The sequence below is a fragment of the Miniopterus natalensis genome, chromosome 9 (genome assembly GCF_054644295.1).
Source record: "Miniopterus natalensis isolate mMinNat1 chromosome 9, mMinNat1.hap1, whole genome shotgun sequence".
NCBI classification, from domain to species: domain Eukaryota; kingdom Metazoa; phylum Chordata; class Mammalia; order Chiroptera; family Miniopteridae; genus Miniopterus; species Miniopterus natalensis.
In genome coordinates, this window is record NC_142089.1 from 29585194 (window position 1) to 29597864 (window position 12671).

Consider the following 12671-nt stretch of genomic DNA (forward strand, 5'->3'; position numbering starts at 1 on the left):
TAAAAGCAGCTATCTATAATAAATAAATAAGTGGATGTGATTTTGTTCTAATAAAACATTACTTACAAAAACAGATGGTGAGTGGGATTTGGGCTGACAGCCATAACTGCCAAACCCTGCATTGTATGTACTTTACATATTAGGTAAAACCATATGAAATTCCTAATATTCAATCATTTTATCTTTAAAAAGTGGCAATTTCACGTGGTTCGACCTATTATGCAATAAATTTAATCTTCACAACAGCATTCCAAGGGTGTTAACATCATCCTCATTTTGCTGATGAGGAAACTGAAATTCACACATTAAGTAACTTAACCAAATAATAGCAATATTAGGATTCAATAAATTTGCATTGATCTGCTCACTCCCCCCCCCCCCACTGGTACAAATCAGCTCAGTGTAGCTGCCCCCTCTTACTGTTATACTACTTGCCACTAAAGAATTCTGGTAATTTAGTTATCAGAAAGAAAATGACCCTAATTCTCAGTTTATTAAGTTATTATGATCAAGTTGTTTATTTTCATAGATGTCGACTTAGTGGCGCGGTGAACAAGGCAAATGAGCGAACATGTAAAACTGCGTTTCATCCGTGCAGCATACAAAGATGAGGAAAACAGTTCTTGCTCCCAATGTTTTGAATTTACAAAAGGAGAAAACACAAGTACAGTATCCCCACCCCCACCCAGTTTTGTTTTCTTCAGTTTCAGTTAGCCGTAGTCAACCATGGTCCAAAATATTAAATGGAGAATTCCAGAAATAAACTAGTTTCAAATTGCATGCTGTTCTGAGTAGCACGATGAAGTCCCGCACTGTCCTGCTCTGCCCCACCTGGGATATGAACCACCCCTTTGCCCAGAGTATCCACACTGTATACGCTGCCCACCTGTTTGTCACGTAGCAGCTGTTATCAGATGGACTGTTGTAGTATCACACTACTTGTGTTCAAGTAACCCTTATTTTTTAATAGTGGTCCCAAAGCACAGAGTAGTGATGCTAGCAATTCAGATATGCCAAAGAAGCTGTAAAGTGTTTCCTTTGAGTGAAAAAATATAATATATACAGGGTTCAGTACCATCTGCAGATTTAGGCATCCGCTGGGGGTCTTAGAACATAACTGTGCACAAATCAAAATGTAATGAGATGTCCCCTTCGCTGGGAAACCATTTTTTTACCATTTCCATCTGTTAGCAAAATCGAAATGAAAGAAGATAAAAACAAAATAAGGAAAAATGACACTAGTTTAAATAGAATAGAAATATAAGCTAATTTTTAACTGGGTTGAAGAAGGTGGCATGGGAAGAGGGATACAGGCAACACTTCTTAAAGAACGGTCTTGAAGAAAGGAGAGAATTGCTATAGGGATTCTAGGTGGAAGGAATAGTATGATTAAATGACACAGAGTGGGAGAGAGCACCAAGTATATTTGAAGAACAGAAAAATTTGTATTTAGCTAAAGTTGAGATATTTATAGTATCACATTCAGTCAATTATTCAAGAAATATTTCCTCTGGGTGTGTATGAAGAAATAAACCTGGAAGAGAAGTTTCAGACCAATGAATGAAAGGTTTTAAATGCCAGCATAAAATCTGTACATAATCAGCAAGTACTAGGTGGCCACTGAAGATGCGTAAGCACAGCTGAATGTGATTCATTCTGCAATTCAGAAATAGTTACCTTGCAGGAACAGGTGAAATGACTATAGTGGAGGTTTATGAGTTTACTTAGTAGGTAGCTACAGCATGGTATGTTGTAACTGAGATTCTGAATCTGCACAGCAGCTCCTATAAGGTGGAGGCCAGAGACCCAGGATCAGGGGAGCGCCTGCAATTCAACGCCTGCCCAGCACATGGCATCAGGAGACCTTACAGAAGAAAACTGCCCCCACCAGGAGGATCCAACCCGATGGCCGCCTCTCACTCACAAACTCCTTTCTATCTAAAAGAAAGGAAGGTGGGGATGTGCAGTTTTTATCCTATTTTCCAGAAAAGCGACCGTGTACTGGTTCTGTTTAGAAATGATCTCTTTTTTAATGTGAAAGCATTTACTAAATACCTTTCTGACTCCTAACACATGCTTAAAGACCTCGGGCTCTAAAATCCTAATTTCTCAAATTCTGATTTAACATTCCTCAGCCAATGACAGAACCACAGAAGACCATAAATAATCTCAAAAAAGGGGGGTGGGGCGCGTGACAAAAAAAACTTTAAAACGGAAGGATTTTTCCTCTTAGTGTAAGCACTATTAAAGCCTGGAATTTTATAAACTATATATATTCATGTTATCTGCAATGCAATAAGGTGTCTAGACATAATTCACAGTGTTAAAATTATTTCTACTCTCTGGAAACGAAGAGCATCCTTGTTAAAGTGTAAAATGAGATTCCGCCTACTTGCAACTCCTTGTTCTCACAGATGAACTGTCACAGCATGAAAACATTCCCCTACTGGTGAAGCTTTAGCTACCTACTTCCCTGGTGAAAGAGCGCAAAAGGAACTGAAAGAGTTATTGACAATTCATACAGTATCCTATACCCCATTAGAGTATTGTATCTAGAGGCAATGAAAATAGTTTAACCCTGAGGGGAGGTGGGGCAACAATGTTTTAAATGATTGTTGACTTCATTGAATAATGCTGAAAATGTCAAAAGGCTGTAGTCTATCAGGTTGAGGAGTGACTGAAGATGTTACAAGGATCTAAGTGTAAGAAGTCTACTTCTTTGCCCTGTTTGCTAAGTAAAAGGTTAATGAGAAGTACATTAAAGAAAACATCTCCTCTGTTAATAGCAAAGTATTTCTAATAAAAACATAAATAAAAAAGTATTTGAATCTAGTTCTTCATTAATTTCTTTAAAAAATACCTTTATTTGAGGTATACTTTACATACCATAAAGTGTACTCATTTTTAAACTGTTCAACGATTTTTTTAGTAAATTTACAGTTGTGCTACCATTGCCACAATCTAATTTTAGAACATTTCCATCACACCAAATCCATTAACTTCTTGATTTACAATATTTCCACAAATTCATGGAAGCCAGCGGTACCTGAAAGTTACTATACTATATTCCAAGCCATACAAATCTCTGCAACTGAGCAGGAAAAGTGCAAACTAACCTTGCTTTCAATGACCTTTATAAGCAATCCTCTACTCTGGCACTGGGAAGAAAATGTTCAGGTGCTTTCTCTGAAAGTTAAACCATTCTAAGTATTAAATTATGGTACACTGTCTTGGAAAGATATTAATTATACTTTTGTTGGTAACACATTTCAGGCTGTTTACACAGCTGACATTTCTCAGCTGTACCCAATTCATGCCCCAAGCTGTGAGGATGATCTTGTTCTGTAGCAGATGCCTCCACTTGAGTGATTTAAATAAGTATAAAAACACCATCGCCTGCAACAATATAGATTATAGGCACCAGTTTTATGAGTTTTTATAGTCCTAATGAAAGAAAGGTTTCATGACATTTCTTTGGCTAGGATCTCCATAGAAGACTACAGTTGTAAGCCATTTTTGTCAAAGCTTGAGCTCTGGAGCCAGTGGGTCGGCTATGGCACCAGTTAAAAGCAGCCTGGCCTCAAACATCTTTGTTGTAGCAAATCATACAGCTCAAGGCAACATCCTGCCAATATGGCAACATTTGCTCTTGGGAGGCAAGGGCAGGCATCATTTCACAGGTTCTGGGACAAGGTGCAAAAAGGAATAATGAGGCAAAAAGAATCAAGCCTCTTACTGCAGGTTCCCCCTTGTGTTTGCTGTGACTTATGTGCAGCACTAGGTAGCATTATAGTCTTGGATATGGCGAGTTCTAGCTGCTTTCCTATTTTCCTGTAGTAGTGAAACTGCATTAGAACTCTTGGTAAAAATGTAAATGTTATGATAATCATTAAAACATGAGCCTCATAAAAGATGGTTTCCACTCAATTCAATGATTTAACACCTAATGTATAAGGCACTATGCTACAGAAGAATCTACAGTATTTCACTAAACTTGCCTATCACTCTTGGAACTTGCATCTGATAAGCCCATTTCAATCTGGCTTCTACAACTGTGGGATTCAAAAGCAGTTTGGGCTTTCCCAACCCTATGCAGTTTCACATTTCTGGACTTTATTACCTTATGTTCTTGCTCTTAAACCAGACAATTATTTTTATTTGTCTATTTATTTATTTTAGAGAGGGGGGGAGAAACATTGATGTGAGAGAGAAACATCACTTGGCTACCTCCCATATGCACCCCAACTAGGGATCGAACCCAAAACGTGGGTATGTGCCCTGACCAGAAATGGAACCTGCCACCTTTTGGTTTATGGGGCAATGCTCCAACCAGCTGAGCCACACTGGCCAGGGCCAGGCAATTATTTTTGCTGTAAACTTTTTTATTACAAAGATTTTCAAGTACATAAAAAAGTTTAGAGAATAGTATAATAAACCCAATATACATATCACTCAGCTTTAACAATGATCAATAGATGGCTAACCTGAATTTATTTATATATCCATCATTTCCCACCCACATAGGTTATTTTTATACAAATCTGATACCATTTAATTTACTTAAACCAGTCAATTTTCACCTGTGATCCTTTTATGAGTTATGTTCATATGAATTACAATACTGACCCTCATTTATTGAGTGTCTACTATGAGCCTGGTACTTATACATACTATTTATTGCTAATCCTCAGTGAATTTAAGTGACATACTTAGATCTTAATTATTTTCTTCTCTTAATGTTATTCGGTCTTGTGGTAGTTACTAGACAATACTAAGAACATTTCTGGTTTATTCATGTCTCCTTGGATAAAAAGAAGGCTATTATTTATTAAAATTACTTTCTATTTTTGTAAAATTAAGCGTAACACACTTTCTGTCAAATTTCTCACTCTAACAGGGAAAAAGAAAAACAAACTAAAACCAACAACCACATCCCTACTCTTAGCCATGGACAACCAGTCAATAATTCTAATGAGATACTATAATATCAATGTTAAAATCAGTTATTTAGAAATAAATGTAAATGCCTATGCATAAACATTCTCCCCGACCCTACCTGGAAGGGTTCACTTAAAAAAAAAAGTTTTGCTATTTTCTGATTATTTTAAAGTTTCATGATCCACAAAGCATTTTACAAAGGTAGAGTGTTTAGACTGTGGAATAATTAGACTCAAGTAGCACCTACATAACCAAATTGCTTTAAAAATGTTTCTGTCTTCCACAAAGAATTCACTCATATTAAAATGTATAATGGCAGTGCTGAGAGAGGAGCAGTAATTATTATCCAGATAGAAATGTAATATTTACTAGGAAATTCCAAAAGGTAGTTCAAGTCTTACATCATTTGAGTATTTATTACAAGACGTTTACAAAGTCTCAATTTTTTTTGCCTTATTTTAAAATCAGATTTAACTTCAAAATTCTTGAAACATTCTCACTTTGTAGAGAAAGAAAAGAAAGAAAGAAAGAAAGAAAGAAAGAAAGAAAGAAAGAAAGAAAGAAAGAAAGAAAGAAAGAAAGAAAGAAAGAGAGGGAGGGAGGGAGGGAGGGAGGGAGGGAGGGAGGGAGGGAGGGAGGGAGGGAGGGAGGGAGGGAGGGAGGGAGGGAGGAAGGAAGGAAGGAAGGAAGGAAGGAAGGAAGGAAGGAAGGAAGGAAGGAAGGAAGGAAGGAAGGAAGGAAGGAAGGAAGGAAGGAAGGAGAGAGAAAGAAAGAAAGAAAGAAAGAAAGAAAGAAAGAAAGAAAGAAAGAAAGAAAGAAAGAAAGAAAGAAAGAAAGAAAGAAAGAAAGAAAGAAAGAAAGAAAGAAAGAAAGAAAGAAAGAAAGAAAGAAAGAAAGAAAGAAAGAAAGAAAGAGAAAGCCAGAAAGAGAAAGAGAAAGAGAGAGAGAGAGAGAGAGAGAGAGAGAGAGAGAGAGAGAGAGAAGGAGGGTATCTGATTAAAACAACCCAAAGTGGCCAAAACGTAATTTCAGTTGGCCTCCTTAGATGAGAAAGCTTACTCTTGGAAGAGAATAATCACTTAGAAGTAGGGCAGAGATAGGAAAGGTTTTAAAATTTACAACAGAAAAATCATAAGTAGATATAATAATAGGTAAAAATGACAGACTAAATATTTTCTTCCAGTTTTTATGGTAGTGAAAATTATGGGTATATTTAAGAATAGAGTGCTATTAATGTTAACTGTAAAAATTAACTATTTTTTAAAGTACCAGTCTACTATAGGTAATGTAGTTTGAAAATTAAATATGTAGTGATTAATTGACTTTGAGATATCTGTAATTTAGGGGGAAAAATTCTGTGCTTGGGAAATTTCATCAGTAACAGCTGAATATATTCTTTTGATCAAGGAAAAATGTAAGTCAAATCAAGCAGCATTAAGTTCCTGATATTGATATTGTAATACTATCGACAGAATGCTGATATACTCGGCTTATGAAATCTGCTCTGCAAGTGAACTCAAATTATTACAACTCTTATTTTCATATTATTTGATTTATAAAATGTTTTCAATGAAATATTATTTGATTCTGCTTATTATCATAGCCAGTTAGACTGAAAGTGGCAAGAGAGAGGAGAATATAAAACTGGCAAGTCAACTGTTACTTACTGAGTCATCTGTGGCAGAAGCTGGCCAGCCTTCCCATAACTGATGGCGAACGGGGATACTCGTAAGGTCATATACATTTCTTTTTACCTGTAAAGAGAGATAGTGAAATTAAAAATAGGGTTTCCATATGACTTAGGATAATTGCCAGTCAATTTATGTAGCATACATTATATTTCCTCTTGTTTTCTCCTAGATTCAAAACAAGAATTTGAAACTAGGAAAACACAAGTCAGAAAAATTTTGTAAAAAAAAAAATCTAAACCAAATTTAAAAGCAGATTGTCAATAAAGGTTAGATGAAATTTGCAAAGAACAGACTGATGGTTGCCAGAGGAGAGGGGGTGTTGGCAGAATGGGTTAAAAAGGTGAAAGGATTAAGTACAAATTGGAAGTTACAAAATAGTCACGGGGATGTAAAATACAGCATAGGGAATACAGTCAGTAATGCTGTAATCACTATGTACGGTGTCAGATGAGTACTAGACTTATTGGAGTGATCATTGTGTAAAGTATATGATTATGTAACCACTATGTTGCACACTTGAAACCAATACAAAATAATATTAAATGTAAACTGTAATTGAAAAATTTTTAAAAAAAGAAACACCCCCAGCTGCCAATTGTTTTTATATATTCCTGGATTGCTTCAAGTTTCTTTTCAGTTAAGAAACTTCAGGTACATAGTACACCTAGGACAGACTATAATTAAAAGTTTTATAATCTATGTAATTTTTAAATGACTCAAGATGTAAAATAATTCCAACAAAAGGTATATTTCAAGTTTCTATGTGAGAGAGAGAAATGTGATTTTTTTTTTTTTTGAAGGGGAAGAGCAGGTGGGAGGAAAAACCTGAAGTTTTCTTTATTATTTGACATAAGCTTCAAAGATATAAGAACTTAATAAATCAGCACAGGATATTTCTTGGAAATCATCCAAATTAAAAACTATTTCAACAGAATATTTATTAACTGAGAGCCATCTACCAATACACTGCTTAGGCCCTTCCTAAAAATAAAATACAGTAATGATACTTCTTATTTTAATACTGTTAAAGATGAAAAACTATTTTCAACATGCAATACTGTAACTTTCACTTTAGAAGGAGAGGAGATAATTTATCAGAATAAAGTGTTGCAAGGTTATAAGCCCTATGTTATCCACTAATTAAGAAGTATCATAACTTTCTTCAGTTTTAAATAAGTTACAAAAATTCTATTTTGTTCCATATTCACAAATAAAATAAATTATCAAATTGTTAAGAATGGAGAGATTATTTATCTTAATTTAGATAGTTTAGTTATGGGATTACACTACTATAACAAATGAAGCTAGTATTGAATGTTGCACATAATATAGAATGGGACAAAAATAGGTTTACAGTTGTTCATATGGAAAATGATACAATAATCAATAAATAATACAAGAATAAACTGTAGTTTAGATACTCACGACTGTAAACTTCCTTTTGCCCCACCCTGTATGTTCTATAACAAGACTTCATTATGAAAAACAAGCAGTATTCATTCATGTTTTTAAAATGCAGAAGTCTAAAGAATCATATTGTCCAATTACGGCATTTTGTATCACATTTCTGTTTATTATACATAAAAACATCTAAGTTACCTTTCCAGTGAAACAGAGATATATATTCACTGGGGAAAGGAAAAAACAAAAACACAATGTGGAACTTAATCTATTTTTATCTCTAATGTACACCTGTGAAAAAAGACTTAGCAAATGAGAACTGAGGGGCGTGGAGGCATGGCTTGATGCCCACTCAACTCAAACAAACAGCCTTTCTTCAGAGGTTCTTAGCGATGGCCAGTATTGGTATGCAGAGAATACCATGCAGTATTTTGTTTATGGTGAGTCACATAAAGTTTGGAAATTTTCATAAGTCATTATTAACACAACAATTTAACCAAATTCAACCTCTGATCATTTCCACTAGCGAAGACTATTTTGTCATGCTTAAGCATTAGAGCTTTTAAGGAGAAAGGTGGTCCATAAACCTAAAACATTACATTAATATAGGGAAAGAAGAGGGGGAGTATGAGAAGATTTTAGGGCTCGAGGCCAAAAAAATTCCTTTCTTAAAGTTAGTTTTCAATTATGCTGTCTAGATACACCAAGCTTCATCTGCTATTTTGTAGAACAAAAAAAAGCAGGACAAATATTTGTATCTGTTGGAAAGGTTTCACCAAGGCTACCCTGGTATTGGGTAGTATACACAAATACTATGAGCTGGGTATACAAACAAATAACTTTGGAAGGGGATTCTTTAAATTCCACCTTAATTCCAAAACACAACAATATGGTATTATGAAATAAACAGTATTCTTCTTCTTTCATTAACTCGTTTGTAACTGCACTGAACTGAATAACATTCCTTTGCTATTGTAAGCTTGAAAAGCATGTTCTGGCTATAGTGTTATGTTGGTATAAAGCACAATGCCAGACTGATGTGCTGAACAAAAGTGATCAAAGTTAGAGTAATGTTAGCCATTGCACAAGTATCTGGCTTCATTGTTCTCCCCAGAATGACGTCTGTTAAGCAACTTGTCATAGAATGAACTGGTTAATGCAGACAGAACTTGGCTGAGAGGGTACAAAGTAAAGCATATTAGGCTAATGTTTGTCCCAATGGAAAAGATAAGTTCACAGAGCTTCTGAGATTAAGCCAAAAGAATTTTGTGTTATACCACAATCACTAAATAACAACAAAAACAAATTAGTCTTTCAAAAATAATTCCATGTTTATCAATGCTGTAACCATAGGCAGATTTTAACATTATATTGAAGAAACACACGTGATAAGGTAGCAAAAGTACAAAGTGGGTAAAGGTTTTACTAATGAAGGTCTAAAAATTCCATTATCTTTATTGATAGTTTTCTTTAATTAAAATTTTAAGTCACAATTCTGCAGGGAAGGAAAGGTCTAAAATGTATACAAAGCAAAAGTAAAAATCATGCTTTTAAAAAATATTAGTATCCTAGAAAACCTGAGAGACAAAATACAGCTATATATAAAATGATGCAGAGTGATTTAAGATGATCATGAATCAAATGAAGGACAGAGTTCTCTCAGAAAGGGATGAGGGATGAAGGACCAGAGGAGGGAGAGATAAAGAGGCGGAAGGAGAGAGAAGGGATTTTTTAAAAGGGAGACGAAGAGAAGGCGGGGGGAGGAGAGAGAGAGATTGAGAGATCACTGATTGATTTGAGAGATTTGAGAGCACTTGAGAGAGGGAGAAAACACACACAGGCTGGGTTGCTGTAGCTGGCAAGCCCAGCTGCCATTATTGTTCTACTTCTGATGGAATTTCATCTTTAGAGATTTGTGTTAAATTCCAGTTAAGGACAAGTGGCACTTCACAGGGCAACATTTCCTAAGGGCCTTTTTGTCTTACACATTTTCTTTGATCAGCATTGACTCAAGATAATGCTGAACCTTCATAATCTTTTCAATTCTTGTTGTGCATTAAGCTCTAAATCTATGAGATTTCAGGATGTTAAACTATGCAAATGTTTCAATTAGTTCTGAAGAAACTTAATAAATGCTTTGATTACCAGCTGAACATTAAAATTATGTTACAGACTATATTGTATTTGGATCAAGTGTTCTAGATTGACAATGGATTTTTCCAGAGTTTGTTTTCTACGTTTGCTAAAAAGAGAATATAATTTCTTCCCTGTTGCTTCAGATAAGACAATTGTGACAAAGGAAAAATTTAAATCAGATTAACTTGGTACAGTATTGATATGGGACAGGTTTATTATTTGCTCGTCACTGTTAATAAACATCTATTTATAAACTATAATTAATGTAATAATCTAAGCAATGACCTCCATATCAAACTTCATATTTCCTCATGAAAATTTCATTGATGAACACTAGGGAAAAGATCATTTTATTCTGACCTGCTCAATATAAAATCATATGAAATATTCTTCTCTCACAAAGTTTTGAGTTCCATACATTTTCAAACAATTTTTACTTTTTACATTTTATCAGAATTTCTTAGAAGTCTTAGGAAGTTACTCTGCTAAACTAAGTTTTGAGGCTCAGAATTAGCCTCCCATGAGTTGTCTATAGCTATTCAAACAGAAAAATATAAAACTTAGTAGACAACTTTGTCAGCTATAATAAAATCATTACTTGTGAGCTAAATGTTGGTCAAACATTTATCCAAGTGAAAACAATTTCTGATAATAGAAAGAAAAGTCACAAAGTTTGAGGTGTTGCAGCATAACAAGAGGCAGAGAACAAGATGTCGCGTCCTAAATTTGCCCAGTGGTTACTGTAGGCAAGTTGGTAGAATCTCTCTGAGACTTAATTTACTCAGTTTTTAAAAAGAGAATAAAACTAGATCAATTCTGATTTTCAAAGCTCTGAATTCCTATGATTTTATGAAAATACTGGAGTTAATCCCAGGTACAGGAAAAGAAGAGCTAAATATTATGTAAGACAAGTAAGTAATTAGGGCAACTTTAAACTATTAAGGCTAGAAGACGAAAGAAGAACAATAAAGTGCCCATAAACACAACACATCAGAAAGGAACACTGCAAGCAACTGCAGGTGAGAGACACGGACAGAAGAACCATGTAGGGCAAATGTTTTCTAGGATAAAGAAACATCTTGGGTTTTGCTTTTGTTATACTAAAAAGTCTAGTTGGTTTTTTTTAAAAACAGTGAGACTATGGTTTGACAGAACACTGCTAGCTAAATGATGTAGTTGTAAAGCTCTATTAATTTATTTCATTATCTTTAAAATTTTGAAATCTGGTCATGATTCTTCAAATAGCAAACATTTTAAAACAGTAAAAAAAAAAAAAAAAAAAAAGAAAAAGAAAAAAAAAAGAAAATATTTCTTGCCATGGGCTTAAAACAGCTATCATTTTGTTAGCACCCTAGTTTCTAGATTTTTCTGAATTAATAATACTTGTGGCAAATTACAACCCTTACAAAAAGCACCCTGAAACCACAGACATCTATTCTCTTACCAATCTTAGAAGAAAAAGACTGTTGGTCATATTAGAACCTGAACTTACCCAAAATTTAAAGATATAAAACTTTGAATTCCAAGTACTTCACATTATCAAATGATGCTCTGGGCAAGAATCTGCTAAATAATGGCACTAAACAAGTGTGTGTGTGTGTGTGTGTGTGTGTGTGTGTGTAAATCAAAATAAAGCACACAGACTAGGCTTAGCTCCAGTTTCCTAGCAATCCCTGTGCTCTGAAAGGCTTACGGTTAAGAAGCCAATCACATCGGATCCAGACTGGGGTGTGAACACACACTTCATATCTAAGTCCTTTTCTTTTTCTTCTTTTTTTTAACGAACTGTAGACTCATAGTTGTGCATGGATTTGTTTCACTAAAATGCAAGTTAAAACCCTCCTAAAAATCCTTCCTGAACAAAACCCTTGAAACCGGATGGCGCAAAGGGAATGAGAAGGTGGCATCAGTAATCAAATGTTAATTAGCAAGCTTTCCCCCTTCCCTCAGGGCTGGCCTGTGCTGGAGAATTCAAATCAGAAATCAATGCTCCAAGTGTTTAACTATTACTTCTTCTCATTAACCATTTAAAAGACTCAGCGATTCTCTCCTCATAAAAACAGTAATTTGAGACATTTCTTTTTCTCAAATATCATTTTTCCAGAACAATTTTTCCAGAAAGCAGTAAAAATGTTGTTTGGGGAAAAACCCAAAACTATAAAATTGAAGTTTCATTCAATTGGGCTTTGAACCTAGTGTATTCTGTTCTTTTAAAACATCCTCGGCTCTAACAATTCTTTTTTTCTGACAACTGTAAGTTTTGCTTTGCATACTAAAAAAACTTATTACACCTTTTACCTGTCTGTAAAGAAATCTGACAACTGCATCTTAAGATATTACTGGAAATGATGACAATAAAGTCAATCAAATATGGAAACTAGTTTGAATAAATATAATTGGAAATAGATGGCAGCCACCCTGAAAAACGACCAGGAGTAAGATTCAACGCTTTCATTAGAAATACAGTCATATTCATAATTTCCTCTCCTAAAAGTTTGGTGTGGG

The 12671-nt window shown here is 34.7% G+C and overlaps 1 protein-coding gene across 1 annotated transcript in view; it reads right to left on the minus strand.

Annotated features, from left to right (window-relative positions):
* Nucleotides 1-12671, minus strand: part of FAF1 (Fas associated factor 1) — a 276569-nt gene that overhangs the window by 127336 nt on the left and 136562 nt on the right. Inside the window, exon 8 of the mRNA XM_016214169.2 lies at nt 6606-6692. Coding sequence (XP_016069655.1) covers nt 6606-6692 — 87 coding nt within the window. The remainder of the gene's footprint in view (nt 1-6605; nt 6693-12671) is intronic.